Here is a 27,976-nt window from a genome sequence, read left to right as displayed (position 1 = left end):
AGGCGGCAGCAGCCAATCAGGGGGGAGCCTGAACGCACGTGGATGTCAAGAAAGAGCTCTCAGCCAATCAGAGCTGCGTGACGTTTAACAAAATGGCTGCTCCCTGCTATAAGATGGCGGGTGAAACAAAATGGCTGCGCCCTGTGTGCATAAGGGGGTTGGCGTTCCGTGTTGAATGCACTTCCGGGTAAGCCAGTGGGCGGGGCGGCTGGTGCTGGCAGCCAATCACAGCAGGCTGTGTGACTGCTGTGGCAAATGGGATGCGTGCGTGCCGAGAGGGGGCGGGGCGGAGGGGGAGCAGCGGGGCGGGCGGGGATGGCTGCGCCTCGCCCCACAGCTCCCCGCAGGCCCGAGCGGCTGAGCCCGCCCTGGGCACCTCGGGGGAGGTCTGGGCTGTGCTGTGCTGTGCGGGGCAGAGCCCCCGGGTGTTGTGTGAGGGCAGCGCAAGGCGGGGTGTCCCTGGGGAAGGGTGAGCCTGTGCGCTGTGCATCCCCTGTCCGTCCCCCGCCTGCTCGGTGCTGCTGTCCTCTCTGCTCGGCTCCGCGCTCACGTTTATCCTCTGCATACCCCGTGTGCCGCTGCCTGCCTGCGGTACCAGCCCCGCACGTGTCTGGGAGGCCAGTGCCCCAGAAGCGGGGCGCCATGGGGTGTGCCCTGAGAAGCAGAACCGGGAGAGCGAGGACCAGCCAGGTACGAGCAGCACGGCAGGAAGCAGGAGGGGATGGTTTGCACTGCGCTGACCACACGTCCCTGTGGGCTCAGGCACCCTTGCTGGTCATCCCGGTCACGCTGTTGCGGGGTGCGGTGTGATGCCTTGCACTGGTCCCTTACCCCTCCCATGGGTCCTCAGGAGCCCCGAGATGCTCAGCAGAGGCTGCAGGAGGGGCAGGCAGAGTTCACATTCATTGAGCTCACAGTCCCCTGCCCCAGTGCTGGCCCCTGCCCCATTCCTCACCATGAGCACAAAGCACAGGCTGCGGGATGCCCGCTGCCAGCCCTGTCACCAGAGCTGCCCAGGGGTGACCCTGGGGCCCTGTGCCTCCATCCTTCCATAGGGCAGGGGAGCCGGGGAAGGGGCACAGAGCCCATCGGGTCACCCTACGCCGTAGCAGGCCAGTGGTAAGGGGGCTGCAAAGGGCTTGAGTTGGTGCTAACCCCTGCTGTGGTGGAGGGCATGTCTCATCCCAAGGGAAGCAGTCACCAACCTGGCACAGAGCCTGAAGCTCTGTGTGAAGAACCAGCATTCACACTGCTAGGGCATACAAGGGGCTCACTCAGCCCTTCTGCAGTGCCCATGTCCTCTGGGTCTCTGCCCACCTCCCAGGCTCCAGCCCCAGCAAATTGTGAAGGAACCCCACTGACATTGCTTCTTTCTTCCCCTTCCAAGGGGCTGCTTGTCTCATTTCCACAGTGCTGGCCAGGAGGAGAGGAGACACAAACACATCAGCCCTCTGCTGCTGCCAGATGCTTCCCGGCTCCATGATCATGCTGTGGGAAGCGAGCACATCACATCCCATCAGACCAACCCCTGGAGCATGGCCCGTGCCAGGCACTGGCCCCGCTTCTTCCACACCCAGCACATTCCTCAGGCCCTTGAAGCAGCTTTGCCGGACATCAGGAGGTGGGAGCTGGTGGTAAGGGAGGAGCAAGTGAAGCCACCGCAGCTGACGCAGTCCAGGCTCACACACGGCTCGTACTTAAAAAACAAGAAACAAACTAGAAAACTTTTATTTGACAACGGAAGAACGAACAAAAAGGTATTTACAGCAGTTTTGTTTTGCTCCGTGCGTTTCGTTCCAACAATCCCTGCCCTCCCCTCGCGTTCTGGTCCATCTCCAGGTCCATGGCCCAGGCAGAGCTGTAGCACTCCTGCCCTCGGGGAGGAAACCGCTTTGGTTTGACTGGGGCAAAATTAACGGGAGGAGACCAAAAAGCCTCTCTGGGGGGAGGAAACTGACCTGCAGGGTGGGGGCTACCTACAAATAAGAGAGGGAGGCCTAAAATTCAGGAAGGAGGCAGGGAGCAAAGGCTGGGTGTAAAATGGAGCTGGGGGAGAGGAGGAAGGGGATGTTCACAGCCACCCCATAAGCATCCTCTGTGCATGCCAGTGCTGGAGCCAGCCCTGTGCAGCTCAGGGGCACCCAGCCTGTGACACAGCACTGGCACAAACCTTCTGCAGCCCCAGCAGCACTCGGGAGCTCCTCTCCCCATCACCTTCTCTCTGAAGAAAAGGGAAGGGCAGCACCAGCCACTAAAAGCAGTGCTGCTCCCTTCCAGGCCCCACCACCCTGCAGGGTGCTGCTCCCCCAGCACCTCTGGCTCCAACCACTGCAGAGCACCAGGTCCTCTGGACGTTATTAACTCTAATCATGCAACTCAACAGTCAGGCTAATTTCCTAGATTAGTGTTTCTCAGGATAGATAACATAAGTGTGCACCACTGTAACTTACATTTTGCAGTGAAACAGCAACAGCTCAGTCCCAGCGCCAGCGCAGCACCCAGGCTGTGGGTGAGCAATGCCCAGGCTGGGGCACAGCCAGCTCCCAGCAGGGACCAGCTTGTCACTAGAGGTCCCCAGCACCGCGCAGCCACCAGCCCTGGAGAGCAAGAGCAGGAGGAAGGGAGCAGGGACTCATCCCTCTGCTTCCCAGTGCAGCTGGTGGATGAGGCAGCTCTGTTTGCCGGGAGCCCATAGGCTGCAGGCTGGGAGTGCTGCACTAACAGGTCACCACACAGGCCCCTGCCCACAACATGCCTCTTCCCACACTAGTTTTTAACCAAAAAACGAGAAAATCAAGAAGTTGGATATAAAGTTTTCACAGTCTCAGCTTCACATCCACCCCCAGCAGCCGCCTGCAGTCAGCACCACGCAGGCTCTGCACCGTGCTCTCTGTTCCAGGGCACAACATTGAGCAGGAACTGGAGAGGAACACGGAGGGGGGGGGCTGTGGAAATGCTGAAGAGAAGAAACAAAAACGTAATAAAAATCATATAATAAATCACAATTAAAGGGAAAATGTTTCAACAAAAAAAAATTGCTAAACAGCACCATCGAGATTTCTACTGGCAGCATCTAAACAAAAAAGGAGGGTCCCGTGTTTTCCATGTGGAAAAAATACCACAGGCTTCGCGTTTCCAGTTCATCTGTGCTTTGCCCTTCGCTGGGCAAGGCAGGGCTCTGCCAGCACAAGGTACCAGGAGGGCCCTCCACAAAGAAAGGGGAAATAAAAAGGAGGGGGAGTGGGGAAAGAGATGAGAGATTTGGGAGGAAAAGCTTTTCATCCACAGTCCTTAAAACAGACACCAACTTTAAAACAAACATCAATTCTCTCTTTCTCTCCCTGCAGAAGCGGCGTTGGACCCTTGTTTACAGGGCAGAGAAAAAGAAGTCAGCAGGTTTCCCAAGGGGAGCTCCACAGTAACCCTCCGTGGCGGCAGGGAGAGGTCAGTAAAGCTGCAAAGGTCTTTTCACAACGGCCACATCCTCCCAAGGGCAGCAGATGGGAGCCATGGGACAGTCCCTCCTCTCCCCATCCTGGCTGGCACAGACACCAGAGCCCCACAAAAGGCAGGAGTCCTCTTCCATGACGAGCTGGTCAGGGGGTGCAGGCAGGTGGGTGGCACCGGTAGGGGGGAAGGGGGGGGGTCAGGCACCCCAAGGACCTGGCCATGGGGTTATTTGGAGAGGGCGGCTGCGGGGGGCTCAGTCTGGGGCGAGAGGGGCAGCTGCCCCCCCTGCCGCTGCGACTCCAGCTCCGCCGCCTTCTGCAGAGCCACCTCCACCAGCAGCTGGAAGCTGCTGAAGTCGTCCCCAAAGAGCTCTGGGGGTGTGGGGGGGGGCGTGTTGAAGAGTCCGCTGGTGGGGCTGGCTGCCTCGGCGCGGGCCAGCAGGGTCATGGTGCTGCCGGGGGCACCCAGCGCTGCCTTGGGGACAGGGTCCGGCTCCGCTCGCTGCGGCCCAGGCGGCTTCTCCCAGTCGGGGCTGTGGGCGCTCACCACCGTGAGGCTGCTGCCCAGCGCCTGGGCAGGGTGGCACAGTACCTGCGGGCACACGGACATGGACAGCACCTTGGAGGCCCCCGCGGCCGTCACGGGGGGCACCACCAGCACCCCGGAGCCGGCAGCAGCCCCCCGCGGCAGGGCCACGTCGCCGGCTTTGCCCCCTCGGCGGGAGATGGTGAACTGGTTGGGGTCCTTCCCGTCCTTGCGCAGCATGTCGGGGAGCAGCCGCCGCCGCGCGTTGATGAACCAGTTGCAGATCTGGGAGGAGAGAAGGGCACAGCGCTGTCAGCACAGGGCTGGGAGCCCGAAGCCAAGGTAGCAAAAGCCTCTCCAAAGCCAGCAAGCAGCTCCCACACTGTTCCTGCCCCCCAGCCCTGCACCTCCCTCCCGTGGGGCTCCGCAGAGGCAGAGCTGCTCCAGGCAGGGCTTGCCCAGGCATGCACGGAAACCCCAACGCCGGCTGCTTCCTGCCTGGCACCACCAGCCCCTTCCTCTCTGCAGCCCCATCCCGGCTGCCTGTGGCACAACGCTCCCCCTGAGCCCTGCCAGCACACCCGGGCAGGGACCGTGCATGGTGCCAGCGCCCGACACCACCACTGGCACCTTCTCATCGTGCCAGTATCAAAAAGAGTCTTGGCAGTTCTGGGGCTGAGCCACCCCATGATCCGCAGCAAGGCTGCACACTGGAGCTGCCCAGCCCGTTTCCCCAGGGAAGGATGGGCCCAGCACTGACACCCCAAAGTCCCAGCAGCTGACAGTGCCCAGCCTTGTGCAGATGAAGCAGGGTGCAGCCTCCAGCACCCTCCTGAGGGTCCCTCCTATCCTGCAGCCAGAGCCTGGGGTGTTGCACAGAGCCAGCGTGGAGCCCAACAGCACCAAGCAGGTGTTTGTTCTGGGGTGAGTTTTCCCCATCTCCAGGTGCCAGCCTGGATGGGAGCACTGAGGCTGCACAGAGCAGACAGACAGCAGCACGGATGGAAAACCCTAAACCCCATCAGCTCAGGGAGCTGCAGCCCCCCATCCCCTACGGGGGTGGCAGGGATTGCAGCAGTACATCCACACCTTCCCGTGCCTCCTGCCAACGAGGCTACAGCCAACTTTAAACCTCTTCCAAACATCTGCACACCAAAGAGGAAGCCCTTCAGAAACACAGCAGCCATGTATTCAGCCTTGGCCATGTATTCAGCCTTGGCCATGTATTGTTTCAGCATCTTTCTATAAAATGCTGCATTAAAATAACTGCTTTCTTCCTAGAAAACAATTAGAAGAGAATAAATCGTGGAGGGGGGAATGACTGATCTTTGCTAAATCAACAGCTATGGAAAATATTTCCCCCAGGGAGAGAGAACTCACCACAACTTCGATCGCAGCGAGATCTCAGTTGTTCTTTGTCTTTGAGACAGTATTTGTCATTTAACATCCTCACATACACTCGTCTCACCCCTTTTTCCCTTCCAAACCCTCCCTTGCGAGCCTTAGCTGGGTCCCCATGACATGATCTTGTGATCCCATGGCCATCAGTCGCTGTAATCCCCAACCAGAGGGCTGGACTTCCAACAAAAACCCCAACCAGCACCGAGAAGCTCCTAAAATCCTGCTGTGCCCCCAACATCTCCTTCCAGCTTTCAGCTCCCTCTGGAGAAGGCAGCACAGAGATGGGCACAGGCACCAGTGACACCGCAGCGCACCGCACGGTGTCACCCACCCAGGAGCTGGGATCAACCTCAGCTTTGAAGCAAGAAGCTTTTTGCTTCTTTCCAAGCACAGCCATCGCTTGGCCCCACCACAAGCACACCTGGGCTGTCCCTTTGGGCAGTGTCTGCCCCCTCCACCACCACGAGAGCAGCATCCCCTCTGCAGGGAGGAGGAGCCCATCCCCACAGGAGGGCACACGCTTGGAAAGCTGCTGTTGTCCTGGAAGCCTCGCCAGGAGCAGGCACTGCTTTTGTACCTCCCCACTTTCTGCCCTGCAGAGCCGGGGTGCTGTGCTTCTGATCCCTGGCTCCAGCTCCCTGGATACACAACTGAACAACCAGGGGTGCGTGGCCCGCAGCAGCAGCAGAGCCCTGAGCTCAAGAGGCTCCTGGAGGTGTTGGATCAGCATTGATGGATCAAACCCTGCAGCCAAAGCGTGTCCCACACCTCCACCCACCCAACAGGCTTCTCCTCCCAGATGCAGCCTGTTGGGTCACCTCAGACTGACACAAACCCCAGTGGCAGCCATGGGAAATGCCCCCGGAGGGGACCCCCAGCCGGGGGGGGGGGGGGGGGGGGACACTGGGCAGCCTCTGCATCAGGCACACAGTGGCTGCAGGGAGTCCCATGGGACAAAAAGCCAGTGCAAAGCCACACCTCAAAACAAGCCCGTGTGCCTGCAGCATCCTCCTTGGACCCAAACTGCCCAGGGCACAAACACTGCCACAAGCCCTTGGGTAAACCCCTGTATGCCAGAGGCCATATATCTGGGTTTGTCCTGTCCGCACCAGCCCCGGTCCATGACAACCCCAGATTCCTGCAGCCCCAAACCCATCGCTGTGCTCTGACTCGAGCCCTCCCGGGACCAGCACCTCAGAGCAGCTCGGACACAAACTTGGTGCAAAACCAGGATTTAAATAATCCATTAAAATGAAAAGAAAGTTGGCCTTGGCCAGGAAGATGGAAACTAGACACAGCCACTGCCCACACACCAGTGTCTGCCTGGCCAGGGCCATGCTGAGCTACAGGGAAAGAAGCCAGGGGTGCAGGGGAAAGCCCAAGGAGAGGAGCTCAGCTGCAAACCCACTGCCCCTTGCCTGCTGCCCTGCACACAAGAGCTGTTTCCTACCCTGCTGTCAGAACCAGAGCATCTCCTTCCCTGTCAGGAAGGCTGCTGGTGTTCCCATGGATCAGTGGGACAGGCAGCTCTTCCTGACACCCTAAGAGCAGGCAGGGTGAAAGCCAAAGCTGAAAGGAAAAGCACTGCTCATGCCCGCTGCTCCTGGCTGGGCATCCATCACAGCACCCCAAGGAGAACAATCAACCCACAACCAGGGGACACCTGCCCCAGAGCACTCAGCTGGACTGGGGTTTCCTTAATACACCTGGTGTAACTGGGTGCAGCTGGCCAGCCAGTCCTTGGGGCTGCAGAGGGGCAGTAGCCCTGGCCCCTTTACTGGGGGTGTCCAGGGGAAGAGGATAAAGAAGCCCCCCCTGAAGCCCTCCCACCCATAGGGGCTGTTACTAACAGAGTATTGCTGAGTTGGTCCCCATCCCAGTCCATCCATGTTCTGGCCAGCCAAAAACCTCTACTCCAGCACTGCCATAAAACTGGTCCCCAGGGCTCAGCCCTCTTCCCAAAAGGATGCTGCCATGTGCCAGTGGCTTTGCTCCCCTGCGTTCCCTCGCTTGCCTCCTCACTGCCTTTCAGTGGCAAGTGATTCCAGCATCCCAAATCCTTTGGGATCTCCAGCAGGGTTCTCGCAGTCCGGCCCTTCCCAAGCCCCGCGGCACAGGACCCAGCAGCACCCCCAAGACGTGGGGACTGGCTCCTACCTGCAGCACAGAGAGGCTGGTCTGCCCCGAGAGGCTGAGCTTCTCCTGCTCCGAGGGGTAGGCATTGAAGCGGTGCTCGTAGAGCCAGTCCCGGAGGATCTTCACAGACTCCTTGGGGAGGTTGCCCCTTCTCTTCCTCTTGTTGGGCTGAGAGGGGTCGGGGGACGTGGCGCTGTCGTCCTCCCCGAGGTCACTATCCGACATGGTGGAGCTGCCCGCAGACCTCTCCTGCTTAAAGCCTGCCAAGGAGGAGGGGACCGAACAGCGGGCATCAGGCTGGGAGTGCAGGGGGGAGCACAGCCACAGCCACCCCCCCCCCGCACCTCAAACATGGGGGGCGGCTCCGTGCCCAGCTTTGGGGTGATGCAGATGAGCCCCCCGAGGGGAGAAGAGTTACAGGCACCGCCTGATCCCCCCCCCCCTCCCGGCACTCTGGGGGTCTCGGGCTCGCCGATAACAAACGGAACACGGAGGGGGGGAGCTCCAAGTAAATCCATCCCGGCCGGAGGAAGAGGCCGGAGCCGCTGCGGGGCCAAGGCACCACGCGGGGTCATTGTGCGGCCTCCCCGCGCCGCTGTCACCGCCGCCCCCCCCTCCCCGCAACAGGTACCGCGGGCCGGGCCCCGCAGACACAAAGCGGGGGAGCGGCGAACCCGGCCCCCCCCCCCCCCTTCCCGCACCTCCGCGCCCCGCTCCGGGGGGGAGGCGGAGGGGAAAGAAAGAGGAACCGGAGACCCGCCCGCGGCCCCGCACCGGGCACGACCGGCCCCGAACTGCGCGAACAACCTCGGCCAAGTTGGAAGCGGCGCGGGGAGGGAACAAAACCCCCGAGCGCGCCCGGCCGCGGCTCCCGCAAACTTTTCACGCCGGGGGCGGCTCCCGGCCCGGCCCGGCCGCACAAAGGCGTTGGGACCGCGCCGTGCCCGCACCCCCAGCCCGGCTCGGCGCTCTTCGAGACGGTTCGGGTCCGCTCGGCCCGGCCCGGAGCCCCTCGGCTCCACTCGGCTGCGCTCCGCCGCGCCGCAGCCCGGCCGGGACTCCATGTTTGCCGCCCGCCCCGCTGCGCTCTTACCCCCGGGCCGCCGCCGCCGCCGCCGCCTCGGCCCTTGCATGGGCCGCCCCGGGGTCGCGCCGCCGCCGCCGCTCCGGTGCCCGGTGCCGGTTGCCGGGGGTGCAGCGGGGCCCTCCCGCGGCGGCGGGGCGGGCGGCCGAGGCGCAGCGAAAAGTTTTGGGTGGGCGGCGGTGACAGATGCCGAGACAGAGTTCCCTTTGTTCCCGAGGAGGCAGGAACTCGGCCGGGCCCCCCGCCCCCGGCCCCGGCCCCGGCCCCGGCCCGCCCGCCCCCGGCTGTCACCGCCGCCGCACCGGGCAGCGGCACCCGCCCCGCCGCCACACGGGCCGGGACCTGGCGGCAGCCCCGCGCCCAGACACGGTGCCCGGAGGGACACCCCACAGCCCCGCACGGCGCTGCACCCAGCACCCATCCGGGACACCCGAACAGGGACACCCGAACAGGGACACCCGAACAGAGACACCTGAATAGGGACACCCGAACAGGGACACCTGAATAGGGACACCCGAACAGCGACACCTGAATAGGGACACCTGAACAGGGACACCCAAACAGGGACACCTGAACAGGGACACCCGAACAGAGACACCTGAACAGGATACCCGAACAGGGACACCCGAACAGGAACACCTGAACAGGGACACCCGAACAGGGACACCTGAACAGGGACACCCGAACAGGGACACCTGAATAGGGACACCTGAACAGGGACACCCAAACAGGGACACCTGAACAGGGACACCCGAACAGGGACACCCGAACAGGGACACCCGAACAGGAACACCTGAACAGGACACCCGAACAGGAACACCCGAACAGGAACGCCTGAACAGGACATCCGAACAGGGACACCTGAACAGGGACACCCAAACAGGAACACCCGAACAGGGACACCTGAACAGGGACACCCGAACAGGAACACCCAAACAGGGACACCCGAACAGGAACACCCGAACAGGGACACCTGAACAGGGACACCTGGACACCCAAACAGGGACACCCAAACAGGAACACCCGAACAGGAACACCCGGACAGGGACACCTGAACAGGGACACCCGAACAGGGACACCTGAACAGGGACACCCGAACAGGAACACCTGAACAGGGACACCTGAACAGGGACACCTGAATAGGGACACCTGAACAGGGACACCCAAACAGGGACACCTGAATAGGGACACCCGAACAGGGACACCCGAACAGGGACACCCGAACAGGACACCCGAACAGGAACACCCGAACAGGAACGCCTGAACCGGACATCCGAACAGGGACACCTGAACAGGGACACCCAAACAGGGACACCCGAACAGGAACACCCGAACAGGGACACCTGAACAGGGACACCTGGACACCCAAACAGGGACACCCAAACAGGAACACCCGAACAGGAACACCCGGACAGGGACACCTGAACAGGGACACCCGAACAGGGACACCTGAACAGGGACACCCGAACAGGAACACCTGAACAGGGACACCTGAACAGGGACACCTGAACAGGGACACCCGAACAGGGACACCCGAACAGGAACACCCGAACAGGGACACCTGAACAGGAACACCTGAACAGGGACACCCGAACAGGGACACCTGAACAGGGACACCCGAACAGGGACACTCAAACAGGAACACCGGAACAGGGACACCCGAACAGGAACACCCGAACAGGAACACCTGAACAGGACACCCGAACAGGGACACCTGAACAGGGACACCTGAACAGGGACACCTGAACAGTACACCCATGGGACACCCAAACAGGAACACCTCAACAGGACACCCGAACAGGAACACCTGAACAGGGACACCTGAACAGGGACACCCGAACAGGGACACCTGAACAGGGACACCCATGGGACACCCAAACAGGAACACCCGAACAGGGACACCTGAAAAGGGACACACAAACAGGGACACCTGAACAGGGACACCTGAACAGAGACACTTGAACAGGAACACCCGAAGAGGAACACCTGAACAGGGGCACCTGAAGAGGGACATCTGCACCAGGGCACCCATGGGACACCCGAACAGAGACACCTGAACAGAAACACCCAAACAGGAACACCTGAACAGGGACACCTGAACAGGGGACACCTGAACAGGGGCACCTGAACAGGGACATCTGCACCAGGACACCCATGGGTCACCCAAACAGGAACACCCAAACGGGACACCCCCGGACGCCCTCACAGGACATCCACCCAGGACACCTACGGACACCTGCATGGAACATGCGTACAGGAACACCCACATGGGACACCCATACAGGGGCACCCAAACAGGGACACCTGAACAGGGATACCAACCTGGGACCCACACAGGGACCCGCACAGGGACCCGCACCCATGGGCATCCCCACAAGGCACCGCGCAAGCTCCTTCTTTCCTCCAGCCGTGTTAATGCTGACCCCAGTACCTGAGCACCGAGGGGTTACTGGTGCCCATGGGCAGGCACTGGTTGCAGGGCCAGGCCCTCAGTGCCATGGGTTACTGGTGGCGCTGGCAGTGCTGGGAATGGTTGGACTCAACATGATCTTAAAGCTCTTTTCCAAGCCGGTTGATTCCATGATTCTGTGACAGCCCCAGGGACCTCAGAGCGCTGAGGCTCCACGGGTGCTTCCTTTGGTGGCTTTCTGATGTAGTAACTAGGAAATGAGAAGCTCAGCACATCACTGCTGCCATGAAGGTGGAAGGTGTTTCAAAGCGAGGGTGATGATCCCATGGGTCAGGCACCCCTGGGCTGTATGGACAGGGCAGGCTGGTCCCCTCCAGCCTCTTCAATGGAGAAGACTGAGCAGCAGCATCCCAGCAAGGAGACCTCCGCTTTAAGGATGTCCATGCCCCCAGTCCATGAGGATTTCCACACTCACCCTCACCAAGCCAAGCACAGCATCCCCAGGGACCTTCGTACAACCCGGGTGCCTCAGGTCCTGCCCTTCTCCAGGCAGAGCCTGTTTGCAGCGGGTGTTTGCTCTCCCCTCCCAGGCTCTGTCCTCACAGGCCATGCTGCAGCTCCCTTCCTTGCCCTTATCATGGGTATCCCTTTGGGTATCGAGAAAGGTTGCAAAAACCCTTCTATGGTAGGGTTTGGGCCCATCCAAAGCAGATTCTGTGGAGCAGTACAGGATTAAATAGCCAGGAAAACCAGAGAATTCCTTAAAGCATTTGTTTAGTTGCTGCTAAAGCTTCACTGTCCCGAGTGAAACTGTCCCCTCAGATTGCCATTGCTCTGTTAATGCAAGTGGGGTGTGGGCTGGTGAACCCCAGGGGAGGTGTGGGGCCAGCCATGCAAATCTGTCCTTCCAGCAGCCTGCTTTTGCTCCCACCCTTTGGAAAGAGCTGTACTAAGTCCTGTGCCCAACTGAGACACCAGGGAAATGGTCCCTGAGTTCAAATACCTGCCCTGGGCTGCAAATGCCTGCAGGTACAGGTAGTGTGGAAGCAGCTTTGGGAAAACCCCACTGGGTGCCTGAATTCTGGGGCAAACCCAGCCTGGAGCAGGAGCCATGGGGCAGGGGCCAGGGGCCAGGGCAGGGGCTTCTCCCTGCCTGCCCTCACCTGGGGCTTGTTCAGGGCCCATTGACATTATAATGCTGTTAAACTTCAGCAATTTGAAAGACAATCAGGCAGCAAGAGCCCGAAAAGGGGTGCTGGAAGGGGTGCTGGCCACCAAGCCCATCCCACTCCCAACACTGGGAGAATCAGGTCACACAGACTGATCCTTTGGGGTCAGTCCTGTGCTGAGCATCACTCCTGGATGGAGACAGTTTGCCCACAGCACAGCAGAGACCTTGCAGCAGCTGGAGGCCCTTTCCCACACCATTGGGTTTATCTCCAGCATCACCCCATGTGCCCCAAAGTGAGCCATTCACTTTGGTGTGCGAAGGGGGCTTTTCAAAAGCATCCTGCCCTGTGGCAGCCTTCAGGGCTGGGACGTGGCTCTGGAAGTAGGAGAACTGTGGGTTATTCCCTGGTGCAGCAGGGAATTAGGGAAGGAGCCTGGAGGTGAGCAGGTTTGGGGCTGTTGCTGCAGTTCCTGAACCCACCCCCAATGTCCCCAGGGAGCACAGCAGGAGCCACACGCAGCACATCTCCATATCGCACCCATCAGGTTTTATGCACCGCGTCGGCCTCCCGAACCCCTCAGATCGCAGGCTCTAAAGCCATAAAACACGCAGGGAGGAGGAAACAAAGTGGAGGAGCCATGAAGAAAGGGAGTGCAGGAGGAGAGGGGAGAGGTGCTTTCTCTCTGTGCTATGGTCCTGAGATGGGGATCGCTCAGGCTCGAGCCAGCCAGAATCCCCACAGGCCAGCGCTCGCCTCGGATGCTCATCCCAGCCCCAGAGACCAGCAGCTCGGTGGCTTCGGGGGGGGGGGGGGGTTACAGCCAGGCTGGGGGTCCCAGTGGAGCGAGCCTGTGGGTGGGAATGGTGCTGGGGGTCCGGGGCTGATGGGTGGGCACACAGCGGCACAGTGATGGGAGCACTTCCCCTCCAAGCGTGACCCGATGCGGGGTGCTGGTCCTGGGAGGTGCTTCCCATGGGGGGGAGCCTGCTGTGGGGCAGCAAAGGGGAGCCGAGGGGCAGTGGGGGTGTGCGCAGGAGGGTGCAGAGGTGAGGTTCTAATCGTCCTTGTCCTTGGCTCCGTGCTTCAGGATGCGGGTGAACTCCACGTAGTTGAAGTTGCCCTTCTTGTCGATGGGCGCCTCGCGGTACATCTCATCCACCTCCTCGTCCGTGAACCTGTCTCCCATGGTGGTCAGCAGCTCACGCAGATGGTCCTCGTGAATGAAGCCTGCAGGGATGGCACAGGGTGCTGTTAGCAAGGGGACACTGGGGGAGTGCTGAGCCAAAGACACCCCTGCTCATCTCCCGCCCTGGAGCTGCTTGGGGACCATCCCAAAGGCTTTGGCCCCAGCCCTCATCATGGATGCATGGGGCTGTGCAGGCAGCGCCTGTACCTGATGCCTCCTCATCGAAGCAGGCGAAGGCGTTGCGGATGACGTCCTCCGGGTCGGTGCCATTCAGCTTCTCCCCAAACATGGTGAGGAACATGGTGAAGTTGATGGGCCCTGGCGCCTCGCTCATCATGCCCTCCAGGTACTCGTCGGTGGGGTTCTTCCCTGCCAGACACAGGCAGAGGTGTGGGTGCAGCATCCCCTCTCCCCCCAGCACCCATCCCAAGGCCATGCACCCAGCCGGGGTGTTTTTCATTGCAAATGAATCTGTTGGTGCATGTTCACCCACCCCACGGGCACGGGAGGGGGGTTCTGCAGTGCCCAGTGCTCCGCACTCAGCACCTCTCCCCATAGAACCAACCAGGCTGGATCAAGACTGCCACTTGAATCGAGCTCTGCCAGGCTCAGCCTTGATGGAGCTGCAGGAATTCATCTGGGGGTTGCCAGGTACTAACCCCATGGCTTTGTCCCACTCCCCTCGCTGCTGACACCCAGCACCCCCAGAGGACAGGGGCAGCAACGTCCCCACATGGGGACAAGCCTCCTGCTGCCGGTATCTCTAACACTGCTCCTGCCGTGGCTGCACTGGGCATGGTTTAAGCTCCTTTGCTTGCCCCCAGCGCACGGCCCCTTTGTTCCCATTGCTGCAGCCCAGCGGGAGGAGGGCGTGGGGCCAGGCAGGACCCCCAGAACAGGTTTGGCTGCCGGGTCAGTCATTGACAGACCCCCCCCCCCGAGCGCTGCAGGGTGCGGGAGCTGGGAGCTGGGAGCCGTGCCTGCAGCCAAGGAGAAGGGCTCGGATGGGGAGCGCGGCCGGCCCTGCGAGTCCCAACCGGCTCAGTTATCCCTGGTGCAGGGGCCAGCGCCTTCTGCTGAGAGCAATGGGAGGGCTTTGTCCCAGAGGGGATGAGCCCAAGCGATGCTCAGGGGTGAGGCTACTCAAATACTCCATAGCTGTGGCTGGTGGTTGCTCATAGCAAAGCTTCTCCAACCCCGCGGGTCCCTTCCCTTCTAGTGAGCACAATGAACCCAGCTGCTGCCCTTGGGTGTCTCCACAAACACCTTCTACAGTCAACTGCTGCCAGCAGAGAAATCCCTTTTCCTCCTCCCAGCCCCGTTTTGCAGCCAGCACCAGGAGGTTGGTGCCTCCGTGCATCCCACCTAAGGCAGGCTTCAACTGTGGGTCACCCAGCAGCTCTGCCCACGTGCCCCAGAGCGGCCGGGGGACGCGTGGGGCAGGGTCTCCTCACCGAGGGAAGCCAGCATGTCGTGCAGGTCCTCCTTGTCGATGAAGCCGTCGCGGTTCTGGTCGATCATGTTGAAGGCTTCCTTGAACTCCTGGATCTGTGACTGGTCGAACATGGCGAAGACGTTGGAGGTGGCGCGCTGCGGGCGCTTCTTGGTGGTCTTGGCCTTGGCGCGTTTGCTGGACATCCTGGCGGCGGGGGGGGGCACCTGCGGGCAGGGCAGGAGGGGGGCGAGTGCTGGCAGGGTCGGACAGAGCTCGCTGCCTGCACCACCAGCCCCCCCCCCAGACCTGCTGCCTGCCCTGCCTGTCCCCTTTGCACCCCATGCACAGGGAGAGATGCTAAGCCCAGCACCCAGCATCCCCCCCACTGCCGTCAGTGCCGGGGAGCCATGGGGATGGGCAGAGCTAAGCAATGTCCCCCGTCACCCCCCCAAGGCATCCCCTCCTCTGTCAGGGCTCTCCCAGCTCAGCTCCTGGGCTGAAGGGCTCCCCAGTATCCTTCATTTCACTGCGCAGAGCAGCCCACAGCCACCTCCCCGGGAGGTGGGCTCAGCACAGCACCCAGCACCCAGCGGGAAGGGGTTATCTGCTCCGGGCACATTCCTCACATTCCACTGCCTCCCTTCCCCCTCTGTCCATCATCCCACCATCCATCCCACTATCCGTCCCACCATCCATCCCACCATCCATCTCACTATCCATCATCCCACTATCCATCCCACTATCCGTCCCACCATCCATTCCACTATCCATCATCCCACTATCCATCCCACCATCCATTCCACTATCCATCCCACCGTCCATCCACCTCCGATGCTGCCGGCTCCAGCCCAGCCAAAGGCCACTCACTGCCTCCCTCCTGCTTCAGTGCCCGGTGAGCCCCATGCTCTGCCCAGGGACCCATGGGAGGGCCCTGACATAAGGGGTGAACAATGGGGTGAACGGTGGGGTGGGCAGTGGGGTGAGCGGTGGGGCGGGCAGTGGGGTGGGCAGTGGGGTGAGCAGTGCAGTGAGCAGTGAGGTGGGCAGTGGGGTGGGCAGTGGGGTGAGCAGTGGGGCAGGCAGTGGGGTGAGCAGTGAGGTGGGCAGTGGGGCGAGCAGTGGGGCGAGCAGTGGGGCAGGCAGTGGGGTGGGCAGTGGGGTGACCAATGGGGTGAGCAGTGGGGTGAGCAGTGGGGTGAGCAGTGGGGTGGGCAGTGAGGTGGGCAGTGGGGCAGGCAGTGGGGTGGGCAGTGGGGTGACCAGTGGGGTGACCAGTGAGGTGGGCAGTGGGGCGGGCAGTGGGGTGGGCAGTGCGGAGGGCAGTGGGCCTCTCGGGGGGGGAGCTGTGGGACCACGGGTGCTGAGGGCTGGTGCTGTTGTTCATTACAGGTAACGAACACCACGGGAAGGGACCAGCCCAGAGGGGCAGCAGTGGAATGGACAGACCTTTGGGACACAGCTGGGGCAACGACAGTCCCAGTGGGAATGGCAAAGGGACCATCGGGATCCCAACCACCACCAAGGCAGGAGCATGGCAGGAAAACCTGGTCTCTCAAAGGAGGGAGTCCTGTCCCCAGCCCGTGCTGAGCCCATTCCCACCCCGAGATGGTACCCACGTTCCTTCACAGCCTCCAAGCAGGGTTTGGTGACATCCCCCCACGCTGCCAGGCTGAGGGAAGCAGCCACTATTTCAGACACCCTGTGCCGTGGGTGCTGGGACCCAAATGGGCTCCTTATGAGGTGCTCAGCACCCCCAGCGACCATTGATGTTGCCTGAGAGGAGGATGCTCAGACCTCTCCCAGTCCAACCCTGCCTGGCACAGGGATGGTGATGACTGTCCCCATACAGCCCCAAGAGAAAGTGTGGGGCAGGTTCAGCCCAGGGGAGCGATGCTGCTCAGAGCCCTCATGTTCCTACTGCAGCCGCTGCTCCCTCATAGCCCCGTGCCTCAGTTTCCCCATCTGGGTCAGCATCTGCCTGGGGAGCAGCTCTTGGAGGGCAATGTTAAATTAATGGAATATGAATGAATTCCATGGGGCAAGCGCAGGGTGCTCCTGCTCTGCTCTGTGCCCTGTGCCTGGGTTCCTGCCTTCTCTGCAGGGCACAGTTAGGAGCCACATTGTGTTGAAGGAAGAGCACAAAGCAACACCCGCAGTGAGCTGCGTGCCAGCAGCAGGTCTGGCTGCCCTGTGTGTGCTGATCCGGGATCCACTGCCCAGCTGGGTCCTTAATGCTGATGCACCCAAGGGGACCGTGGGGCTTGGGGAGCATCCCTCCAGTGGGACCACAGCATCGGACAGGCTGGGGCAAAGCAAAGAGCCTCCTCCTGTGCTGGCACAGCCTCTGCCAGCCCTCTTCAGGCGTTGCTTTTTCCCTCCCCTCCTTCTATCTCTTTTTCAAGGGGCTGAAATATCTACCCTGCCCTGGCTGGGACCAGCAGCAGAATGCAGCCTGGCACCCTCTCCAGAGAGATGCCTCTCAATAGGGGGGTTTAGTATGATTTTGACAGCACATGGGTTTGCTCTTCGATCCAAAACATGCCTTGGAAAGATGCTTGGTCTCAGGGTTCAGCTCAGCCTGGTCATCTCCTGATCATTCTGTAGCTGTGTCTTTGAGCCCATCTGGGCTTCCCACTCAACACCCGGATCGCTTCATGCCCAGCTAAGATGCCCTGCACCTGGGATGAACTCAGCTGAGCCAAATGGTGCAGCCACCAAGCCTTGGGCTTCCTCCTTGGCAAGAAGGAAACCCGCAGACACTGGTCCTGGCCTTGCCACCTCCTGCTAAAGAGCTGCTCATCCCAGTGCTGCTTCCACCCAGCAGGCAGCAGATCCAAGAACATTAGCACTGGGTGAGACCACAACCAGCCTGGCACGAGAGCCCTGTGCCAATCTGGTCACCACACTCATCCCAACACCAGCAGCTCTTATTCCCTCATCCTGCACTGCTCCTGCCAAGGTGACCTCTCTGCCTCCTGCACCACCGGGCTTGTGCCTTCTCCCTGCCCAAAAGAAGCTGCGGCCACCCGGGTTATGCTGCTCAGGGGTGGTCCTCTAAAGCTGGCCATGCAGGAGGCTCCTCTGGCAGGGTGCTGGCACCGCATGGGGCTGCCCTGCAGTCTGCAGCACAGCCTCAGAGGGACATCATCTGCTCACAGCTCCTCTCCACCACAAGCTCCCGGCAGAGATCTCATGATGTGCATCTGCTGGCACTGAAGCCAGTGAGTGGGTTCTGTGTGCGGATGGGAAGGAGCGGAGCAGCACCAGGAGCCAGGGCCAAGTGTGCAGCAACCCCCAGGACAGATTCATCCCAGCCCTCCCTCAACTCCTGCTGCCACCCGGTGGGGCTTGGTTCCGAGCATTCTGGACTAGCTCCTTCCCACCGCGTTCAGTGAACAAGGGCCTCACAAGCAAACCTTCCAAAGCACAGCTTCTGGGGCCACCACGAGAAGACCCTGCACAGACACCATCCATCACCGTGAGACAGACCCAGCACCCAGCACCCTTCTGGTGCCCGCTGGGGCTGGGAGACAGGACCCCACAGCGGCCGGTCCTCAGCACAACATGCCCTGCGCTGTTGATTCCCTAGGGAATTACAGGGCTCACCTCAGGGGGGATCTGGCCGCAGCGCCTCAGAGGGGGAGGTGACCACGAACTCCTCCTACAGCCGCACGGAGCCTGCCAGTGGCGGGGGGGAAAAATGAAGTGAGAGGAGAAACGCAACCATCTTTGGTCAGCGGCGGCGGTTGTTGACACTCGGGATGTTCCGCTCCAGGAATGCTGCTCCGGACGCCGCCTTCTCCCACACATCCATGTTTTAGAGCCCCTCTGGCTTTTATCACAGCCCTAACGCTTTGTACCGAGAGGCACACAGGGAGGGAAGCCAAAAGGAGCTCAAGTTTTCATGGCCAAGGCTAAACAAAACACAGCGTTCCTCTGTTTAAGACTGAAGGGAATGAGCTAAGTAAAGCTTTTCTGCCTTACAACAGTTTGTTGCCTGCAGTTGCTCACAGGTCACTGGGAGATCTGTGAAGCATCCATCACGCATGCATCTGGATCTTGGCTCCGGCCATCGGCAAATAAGACTCGGGGGACAAAGCGATGTTCCAGACAGGAACAGCTCCCCCAGACCGGAGGTGCGTGAAGTCCCGGGCGCAGGATCTGCTCCTGCAGCACCAGGGACGTCCCAGCTCCAAGTCACTGCAGACGGTAACGGAGCGCTTTGCTCAGGGCCGATCCCCGCCTCCCCCGGCGGGGACATCCCTGCCGGGCTCCCCGGGCAGGAGAGGGACGCCCCGGGGCTTCTCCTGCCACCGCCTCGCCCCGCTCCTGCTTCCTCCGTTCCCTCCGGGGCAGCCGCCGCCTCCCGTCCCCTCCAAGTTCACCCCGCTCCATCCCTCCCGGTCCCTCCATCTGCCCCCGGCTCCATCCCGCCCCACCGGCTCTGCCTCGGCTCCATCCCTCCCGGTCCCTCCCTCCCGCTGCCCGCTGCCCGTGGCCGCTCGGCTCCGGTCCCGCTCTGGAAGCGGAGCGCTGCGGCCGGGCCGCAGCGGAGCCGCCTCACCTGGGCTGAAGCGCGATGCTGCGGGGCGGCCGGCGCTGCTCTGCCGGGACCCGGCCCGCGGAGCGGCCCTAGGGCGGGCAGCGGAGCCCGGGGCGGTGCCGCCCGGCCCGGCCCGGCCCATACAAGGCAGAAGAATGCGGCGGGGCCGGGCGGCGGGACGGACCCCGGCCGGTGCTCCCGGCCTTATATAGACGAAAGGGCAGCGGGAGCGCCCCACGCGTGTCCACGGGGAGATGCGCACTCGGGGCTGGGAACCGGCGTGTCCGGGGTCCCTGAGAGCGAACTGCGGCCCCCAGCCCGGTGTCACGGGGGATGCTGCGCAATGCAGAGCTGCGGCACCCATGGGTGGTGCTGGCCATGGGTCCAGGGGTGATGGTTCACCCTGGGCCGTGTCCCTGGCAGCAGGCACGGGGAGAGGCCCTGAGGATATCCAATGGCCGCACCCAGGCTGGCCACAGGCCAGGGGTCCAGTGGGATAATGCTGCACAGGGAATGGTGGCCAATGGGTGCTGAGCCCTGCCTCTGCCCCGAGCTGCGAGCCCACAGAAGGACCCAGTGAAACAGCCCCATGAAGGTTCTCTAGAAAGCAGTTTGGAATGAGAAGAGCCAGGGGCCTGCCTCGCTCCAGATCTGGGGTCTGGAGCCCAGACGATCAGGGATGGGGAGCTCCCAACCCCACACCTGAGGCAGGAAGGGCACTGGTCCCAAGACTCCTCAGGTCTCTCTTATGTTTCCTTCCCATTAGCAGCCCTGTGCTGCATCCCAGCCCTGCAGCCGCCTCCTGATCTTTGGGCTGCCCACTGGGAGAGTGATGCCTCCCAGGCACCATCCCAAGGGGGGTACCTTAGGTTCATGGGACCCCATGATGCTGGGGCCAGAATTCAGCCTGCAGAGGAGCAGGGAACGGGAGAGGGAGACACCAGGAGTGTTTTGGAGAGGGGGTCCCAACACACACCCTGCCCACCCCGGGCTGGAGGAGTCGCTCCTGATGTGTTTTTTCATGAGGAAATCAGCTGTTCTAAGTTGAACACCGTTGCTCTTTTGAGGCAAGGCTATTAAAACCCAGTCAAATCGTTAGGACTCCACATGTGATCATTTTATTTGCATACACTTCCAAGAGCATGTTTTCTGGGATGTTTGCCTGCTGCAATGTCTCAGATAACAAGCTGCAGTGCCCTGCAGAACCGTGGGTTATTTCAAAGGCTGCCCTGCTCCAAAAGCCCCCAGTGCTGCAGCCCATCTCCAGAGGGAACTATGGAGAAATGCCGATGCACAGCAACAGGTTCTGAGCAGAGAGCGAAGCATGATGGAAATCTGCAGTCAGAACACCCAGCGAGGAGGGGAAACTGTGCCCAGGGAATCACAGAACCCCGGACTGGTTTGGGTTGAAGGGACCTTAAAGCTCACCCAGCTCCAACCCCTGCCACAGGCAGGGACACCTTCCACTAGAGCAGCTTGCTCCAAGCCCCTGTGTCCAACCTGGCCTTGAACACTGCCAGGGATGGGGCAGCCACAGCTTCTCTGGGCACCCTGTGCCAGCGCCTCAGCACCCTCACAGGGAAGAGCTTCTGGACTCGCCCCAGCAGCTCCGAGCCCCTCTCGCGTTGCTGGCCCAGAGCTGGACCCAGCGCTTCCCGCCAGCCCGCAGGAACGGGGCCGTGTCCGCGCTCTCCGCTCAGGAGCGGCCGTGTGGGGCCTTCGGGCAGGCGGCGACAGACACGGCCCCGTTCCGCCCCGCGGCCGCCGCTGCCCATCCACCGGTACCGAGGTCCCTGCTCGGTGCCCGCGCTCCGGGCTGACCCCTCTCCCCTGCCGTAGCGGGGCGCGGCGCGGCGCTCGCCGCTGTCACGTGTGACGCCGCACGCCGCCGCCGCGATTGGCGGAGCGGGGGGCGCGGGCGGGTGACGCTGCTCGGTGGCCGCTTCCGGGCCCGGCGGCGGCGGAACCGGGCTCGGTGCCGGTTCCGGTCCCGGTTCCGGTTCCTGTCGGGAGGATGAGCGGCGCGCGGCGCAGGGAGGAGCCGCCGCACGCGCAGCAGCACGCGGTGGCCAACGGCGGAGCGGCCGCGCGCGGCTCCGTGTGGGGCAAAGCGCTGCGCAGCGACTCCGCGTGGCACGACAAGGTGGGGCTGCGGGCACCGGCACCGGGCGCTGGGAGCGGGGCTGGCACCTCCGACCCGCGGCCGGGCGGCGGCGGAGCCTCCCCGAGGGTGCCGTGCCCTGTGCGCTCGGTGAGGCCGCGCTTGGGCTCCCTTGCCGAGCTGCTGGGTGAGGGCAGGGGGCTGTTCCTGCGGCGGGCTCCGCGCTGGCGGCCGTGGTTTCCTTTCCGAACCGGAGAACTCGTCCGTCCCCAGGGCAGATGCGGCACCTCTGCTGCGGCTCACAGCAGCCCTGGTTCTTCTCTGCCCCATGGGTGCGAGGCGAAGGAAACACGAACTGTGTCAATACTGAGATGCTGGCGGTTAAGTTTGGATTGAACTTTTGTAGGACTGGATAAAATTACACTGTGTGTAATTAAAACCAGAAACATCTACTGTGAGAAGTACGTGTGCAAATCCAGCTGAGCTGTCAGCTCCGAAGGGACGGGGCGGCAGCAGGAACAGGCTTGCAGGAGTTCCACTCTTGCAGTGTCACGGCATAGGTCTGCTCTCGCAGAGGACTAACCTCACGGTAGTTGTTCAGCTGTTGTTTGGCTTCTCTGGGCCTCACCATCTCGTGTGTCTTTTGGTTTCCACACAAGTTGATGTGTGTGCTCAGCCTGCCCCTGCTGCTCGTGTTTGTCAGCAAAGCCTCCAGGTTTGCCACACTCCCCGGGGGGCTTCAGCGCTCATGAAGTCTTTCCTGTGCGTCTCTCCCGGGTGTTTTAATGCTCCTGGTCAGTGCCTGTTCCTGCTGCCGCCCCCAGCAGCACCCACACAGGGTGCTCCGAGCTCCTGCAGCACCTCAGGGATGTCCCCTCCCTGGTTTGCTGGCTGTGCCTTTCACTGTGGAGAAGATGCGTTCCCTGCGCTGCGCTTCCTTCAGGGGCAGCCTTGGATCTGGGTCGCTTTTCCTCATCAGCTGCAGTTGCTCTCATGTGCTCGCCCTCATCCCCTTCTGACAAACTGGGCAGTGTTTTCAGAGTGAGCAGGCCTGTGGCACTATTTTGATGCAGTAGGATGTGAACTGAAGGCTAAAATGGCTGAGAAATGTAGTCACGGAGAGAAGCGGCCGTGTCCGACACGGATGCTAGGCTTCCGCGTGGAGCCGAACAACTGTGTGCATCCTGCAGTAAAATCACAGAGGTGTTGGGGGTGTGCTGGGCAATCCTTGGGGAGGAAAAAGGATGTGAGCAGAAGTGAACTTTAACACGTGAGTCAGCACTGCCCAGCTGCAGTGCTCAGAGCTGTCTGGGCCCTGTGGACAGGCAGGAATGACAGCTTCACCACTGCTCTGAAAGACAGCGCTGGTAACACGTGTGAGAGGTGGTTTGTGATTTGGAGCTGGCAGCTGGGAGCATTTGCCTGTGGGAAGGGGAGGGCCTGGGGCATGGAGAGTGGCTTTAACACTCTTAAAAGCATAAAGAGATCTTTAAACTTCTGTTGCAGTGAACTGTTATAGAATTGGATCTTTACTTAACCAGGGGCCTGCATATGTGTTGCCTGTGCAGTTGGCCCATTGGAGGACAAAGCTGTATACTTAATTTGGAAGCAGGGAATCCAGCGTGTGTGATGCCATAAGCTGCTTTCGTCTGCTCTGAGGAGAATATCTTCTGCTTGAAATGGAAGACTAAGTGTTCAGTGCATTAAATATTCACCTGTTAATTGCATGATGCTTAAAAAAAAGGATACAAAGTAAATGTCAAAATCTTTCTTGTGCTTTATCTCCTCAGGACGAGTTTTTAGATGTGATCTACTGGTTCCGGCAGATCATTGCAGTTATTTTGGGAATCATCTGGGGAGTAGTTCCACTGAAGGGATTCGTGGGAATAGCAGTGTAAGGTTTATTTCCTTTTCTGTCTCATGTACTTTCCCACATTTGGACTTGACTTTGTGTCTGGTTTAAAGTTGTGCTATAAACAACAGGCTGCCAAATGCAGTCTGTGAGCCAGCGGTGCGTTCCAGGCTGTTCTTTGCCATGGAATTCATACAAATCAGAACGTGTCTTCATCAGCCTCTTTCTGTCCTCAGTCTGATTAATGCTTTTTTTAGAATTACTATTGATTTTCTTATTTTACTATTATTAAAGGGAGCAGGGTTAGAAGAAGGCAACGAGAGGTTCAGTTGAGTTATGAAGTGGCCTGTTCATGTATGTCTGAACCAGGGCTATGAGTATAGTGCCTGCCATGGCCACTGAAGAAGTCAGGCCCCTGGAGGGGAAGGTGTGGTAGTCATCCTCTCTGAGCCAGGAGCCCTCCTCGGAGAGGGGGGTTTGTAAGTAGACAAGAGGGGCAGCTTCTCTTTGGGAAAGAAAAGGTTTCTCCCAAACACAAAGACCACAGGTAGTGAGCGGATGAAGTGGCGCCGCTGGCAGTGCTCCTGCAGCTCCTGTCTAGGCAGTGCCTGGAGAGGCAAAAGCTCCCCACTGAGACATGGGATTCAGGTCACCTCCCCGCTGGTGTCCAAAGGCTGCAGTGAGCTATGAAAATGCTTGACTCAAAAGCCTCTGGAGGGACATGAGTGATGGGAAACACAGCCCTGCTCTGGGGTGTCTCCTTCTGCAAGTGTCTCTGCCTAGTCAACGTCTCCTGGTCAAGCTTGCAACCTCACAGCTTTTCTTAGGCAAAATGGACTTGTCTTCTTGTCCCTCCTCCCGAGTGTCCTGGCTGGGGCAAGGAAGCGGAGGGAGTAGCATCAAGTGTCTAAGAGGGGGAGAAGAAAAAGTTTGAAGTTTAGGGAAGAGGGGCTGTGAAGCAGTGATGCTCCAACAGGAACTCGATAGCGGCTTGCAAACAGTTAACTCTGAAGTGTTCCCAGTAACAGATGCGAATAGCTGAGAAGCATTGTTCTTACTTAGTCATCCATTAATTCACAAGGCACCTAAGCCAATTCCTGTGCTAAATGTTAATGAGAAATAAAAGTGATTTGGTGTGAGTGGAAAAGCTAAAAGCTTCCAGAGCTGTGTGGGTGCTTTCCCTGTGGTGTGCAGTCACGCAGCTGCTTGCAGCTTGCTGCCACTCACCCAGCTTGTGTGTGTGTGATCCTGTGTTGCCCTTCCTACCCAGCCTGCTTTCCAGGGAATGTAGCTGTCACTCCCCAGGTTACCCCAGTCCTAAACTGGAGCGTTCTGAAGCTAAATGTGTCTAAGGACAAACAGGAGCTCATGGGTTTTCTCTCCGTTGCAGTGTAACTGTTGGAACAGCCTAGAGACCGCTAGGTCTCATGCTGAACCAGAGAGCTTTGCTCTGAGGGTGGTGTCGAGCCTTCCCTGGCTCTCTGAGTCACTGCATTTGGCCATGGGACACTAATGGTGACACAGTGGGCAAGGAGGATAACAGTCTTCCCTCTTAGCAGCCTCAAAATCAAGTAGCACACACAAGGAAATAGGATCCTGTGTGGGAGCAGGACTGCTGCTGATCTGCAGGACAGGGAAACTTGCAAGGTTTGCAGATCTGCTGATGCTTCCAGCTTTTAACTGCTGGGTCTGGAGCCTTGCTAAGAGTAGGTTGTGCCCTGTGAGGTGAACTTCATCCGTACCTGGTGTGCCCTGACAAGCTGTTCCCAAGGTGCTCTTTTAAGGAAGAGGACTGAGCTGCCTGGGAAGTGTTGCAGGAACAGCATTCCTCTTTGTTTCCTCTCTGCTGAGGATGAAAGATGCTTCAGTGCTACTTTGCTATATGGCATGTTGGTTACCTGTGTCCTGTATCACCAGAATGATGGTTCCTAATCTCTTTCTTCCAGATTCTGCCTGATCAATGCTGGTGTTCTGTACCTCTACTTCAGCAGCTTCCAGCAGATAGATGAGGAGGAGTATGGCGGGACATGGGAACTCACAAAGGAAGGGTTCATGACATCTTTTGCACTGTTTCTGGTAATGCCTCTTGGTTTCTTTTATTAGTGAATTGTATTGGTACACTTCCTGAGGGAAAAGACCTGGAAGAAGAGCAGGTGAGGTGCTGATAGAAGAGAGATGTGCTCACATCACCTTATAAGTGAAGTTGATTGGGAAAGCAAATGCCACAATCTGATGGCTGCTGGCAGTGAAATACAGTATGCTGGGATACCTCTGTAGGAGATGATGTAGGAATGGGCAGGTATACTTCTGCATCTACCACTTAACTTGTATGTCTCCCCAACCTGGTGGAATCTTGTCTAGTTATGCCCAAAGTGGTGCTTTGGGTGTCTTTGTTTTTCCCTTACCCCCTTCATGAGTTTGAATACGCTCAGTACTTGATTTGGGGGTGTTTCTAGATCACTAGAGGGATTTGGTGGGATTTTAATGTGGAGACACCCTAGAAGGCAAGCAAGCTGAATGCCACTGTTTGTGGTGCCTGGCGATCCTAACATCTCTTAGACCATCTCAAAGCTGGAATCCAGTCCCCAGTCCTCTATTGAGAGCACAGCATGAGGCTTGCTTTCTGCACATGAACCCTCTCCAGAGGCATCACAATAACCTTCACTTCCTTTCCTCTCCACAGGTTGTTTGGATAATCTTCTATACTGCCATCCACTATGATTGACAGAGTCTGCAGCCTGTTAAATCAGCCGTCAGTAAATCAAGAAGGTTTTAATAAATCATAGTCTTTAGTGGACTGGTGGGAAGGTGGGGGAAGTCAAATCAACTCCCTTCTGTACCAGCGGTCTGATTAGCCTGGAAGAGCCCCAACTCTTCTGCTGGAGAAGTCCATCTCCGTTTTATATACCCATTAATTGTTGGAACTCTTATAAAGCCATTGGAATTTTTGGAAGTGGTTCAAGACTGTTCAAATTTGGAACTTTCTGTGACTCTAGCCAGTAACTCTATCAAACTCCTCTGTGCTGAAGGTTGAGTCTGTTAATTTAATGTATGTATGCCCTTCTGTTTGAAGTCTCATGAAGTCCAGACATGTCTTCCATCGTTGTCCTTTAGACAAACACTTTTTACAAAGCAGTTGTAGGATGTGTGTGAGGAAGGCGCTGGCAGCATCCAGGATGGAAGTCGTGTGGCCGTCCTTAGCATGGTTTTGTAGCGATCAGATCTGATCTGATTTAACAGGCGGTGTTGTTGCTGTTTCTAATACTTCTTTGTTTACTTGCAAATTGGTTGGCGACCAGAATTTTTAAATGGTCTTTGCTGAAGACAAGTTTTTAAGCGATTTTGCTCCAAAGAATTGTGGTTCATTTGGTTAACGGAGGTGTATTCGGGAGGCTTAGAAACTCCGCTGCATTCTGCTAGTCCGACTGCTAAGCTGCCATCACATACCTCAGAGCCTAGTGGTCTTGAAGGACAGTCATTCTGGAGATGCCCTTTTAAACGTGAAGCATTTAAATTCCCTTTTATTTTTTAAGCTCTTGAATTCAGCTGCTCCTTGTTATTAAATGGAGGAGGCTAAGACACAACTGAGGCAGCTATTATCTTAAATGCAGAATTACTAACTTGCAAATTGGGCATGGTACCTAGCCTGTGGTTTGGGAGGTGATCACCTCAGAGCTCAGTCCTTCCCTGGTCATGCCCTTTTTGTGCATCAATGGGGGAGTCTCTGCTTTAAGATATTTTTAAGGCTGTGTCTTTCAGAAATAGTCCTTGGGAAACACGCACAGTCCTTCTTGTCAGAGGACCTTGTAGTCTTGTTGCCATGTGGTCCTTGCTTTTCTAAACAACAAGCTCAGGCACCCCAAAAGCGCCCTGACCTACAGCTGCCTTATAGTGAGGAGTTGATAGTTTTAGTGTGCTCTTGCTGAAAGTCTGCATTGCTTCCTTGCTGGTGGAAGCCCAGCAGCCTGTTTCTCGTGTGAGCATGCAAAGCCAGGGATCTAAATCTCTTTTAAGTGCTAAGCCAGGACTCCAGAAGCACCCAGTGGTGAGGACTCCATTCTTACCAGGGAAAATGCTGTCTGTTCTCAGTGGAAAAAGCACACCTTAGGTCCTTGGGATGCCAAGGGAAGAGTGCAATAGCAGACAGCTTCTGCTACTTGTAAGTTGCCAATTGAAGTGATCTCAAATAAGAACTTCTATACGTTCTCCTCCCCATCCCCAAATTTACTCAATCTTTTAATCTGATACTTTCTTTTCCTCTTCTTTCAGATGAAAGCATTAATTTCCCACATTAATTGCCTGCTAGTTCTAGGTCACCCTTTCCTACTGGCATCCGTTTGCATCTTAGCTGCTCACAGCCATCAGTAAAATCATTGTATACTTGAAATGCTCTAATAAATGTTGCCTGGTCATCCACTGTGCAGCTTCTGTATCCTCTGGTCTTCAAAGCTGGGTAAAATGGTGGGAGTGGGGGATTCCTTTTAAGAGTTTGGGTTTTGGTAAATAAACCAACAGCAATTTGGGATTCCCAGGTCTCCTGTGCTGCAGGCTTGAGTCATGCCCTTCTAGAAGGGGCCAGAAGCATTTGTAGTGGGAGTAGTTGCTAATGCTTAGACCCATGCTTTAGGGGATGATTAAGCAGGTTAAGCCAAGTGTTGCCTCTAAGCTGTTCTGCTCCTTC

The 27,976-nt window shown here is 58.8% G+C and overlaps 3 protein-coding genes and 1 long non-coding RNA gene across 6 annotated transcripts; 2 read left to right on the top strand and 2 right to left on the bottom strand.

Annotated features, from left to right (window-relative positions):
• The first annotated feature begins 633 nt into the window (after positions 1–633).
• On the top strand, positions 634–3,613 carry LOC133262322 (uncharacterized). The gene is made up of 3 exons (XR_009741275.1): positions 634–690; positions 1,388–1,757; positions 3,348–3,613. It is a non-coding gene; the product is annotated as an uncharacterized LOC133262322 (long non-coding RNA).
• On the bottom strand, positions 3,613–8,850 carry TGIF2 (TGFB induced factor homeobox 2). 3 transcript variants are annotated; one of them, XM_061441365.1, is made up of 3 exons: positions 8,606–8,850; positions 7,534–7,772; positions 3,613–4,260 (listed from the first exon to the last, which is right to left on the bottom strand). In XM_061441365.1, the coding sequence occupies exons 1-3, from the start codon at positions 8,643–8,645 to the stop codon at positions 3,676–3,678; spliced, it is 864 nt and encodes a 287-aa protein (XP_061297349.1). In that variant the 5' UTR covers positions 8,646–8,850; the 3' UTR covers positions 3,613–3,675. The 3 variants fall into 3 exon arrangements, with proteins under 3 accessions (XP_061297349.1, XP_061297352.1, XP_061297351.1); XM_061441368.1 differs by lacking the exon at positions 8,606–8,850 and adding an exon at positions 8,320–8,581; XM_061441367.1 differs by lacking the exon at positions 8,606–8,850 and adding an exon at positions 7,857–7,995.
• A 3,853-nt stretch (positions 8,851–12,703) lies between these two features.
• Positions 12,704–18,422, bottom strand: MYL9 (myosin light chain 9). The gene is made up of 4 exons (XM_061442097.1): positions 18,403–18,422; positions 14,819–15,019; positions 13,572–13,733; positions 12,704–13,405 (listed from the first exon to the last, which is right to left on the bottom strand). The coding sequence occupies exons 2-4, from the start codon at positions 15,000–15,002 to the stop codon at positions 13,233–13,235; spliced, it is 519 nt and encodes a 172-aa protein (XP_061298081.1). The 5' UTR covers positions 15,003–15,019; positions 18,403–18,422; the 3' UTR covers positions 12,704–13,232.
• Positions 18,423–21,330: 2,908 nt separating this feature from the next.
• RAB5IF (RAB5 interacting factor) lies at positions 21,331–27,711 on the top strand. Its single transcript, XM_061442098.1, has 4 exons — positions 21,331–21,485; positions 23,234–23,337; positions 25,242–25,371; positions 25,979–27,711. Exons 1-4 carry the CDS (start codon positions 21,357–21,359, stop codon positions 26,018–26,020), a joined length of 405 nt encoding a protein of 134 aa, XP_061298082.1. The 5' UTR covers positions 21,331–21,356; the 3' UTR covers positions 26,021–27,711.
• The last annotated feature ends 265 nt before the right edge of the window (positions 27,712–27,976 follow it).

This window comes from Pezoporus flaviventris, unplaced genomic scaffold, assembly GCF_033815535.1.
Source record: "Pezoporus flaviventris isolate CSIRO_AGI_PZ_B2104156 unplaced genomic scaffold, CSIRO_AGI_Pfla_v1 ptg000213l, whole genome shotgun sequence".
Lineage (NCBI taxonomy): Eukaryota > Metazoa > Chordata > Aves > Psittaciformes > Psittacidae > Pezoporus > Pezoporus flaviventris.
The sequence above is the reverse complement of the archived record's forward strand: the minus strand, read 5'-3'. Positions and strand labels throughout refer to the sequence as shown.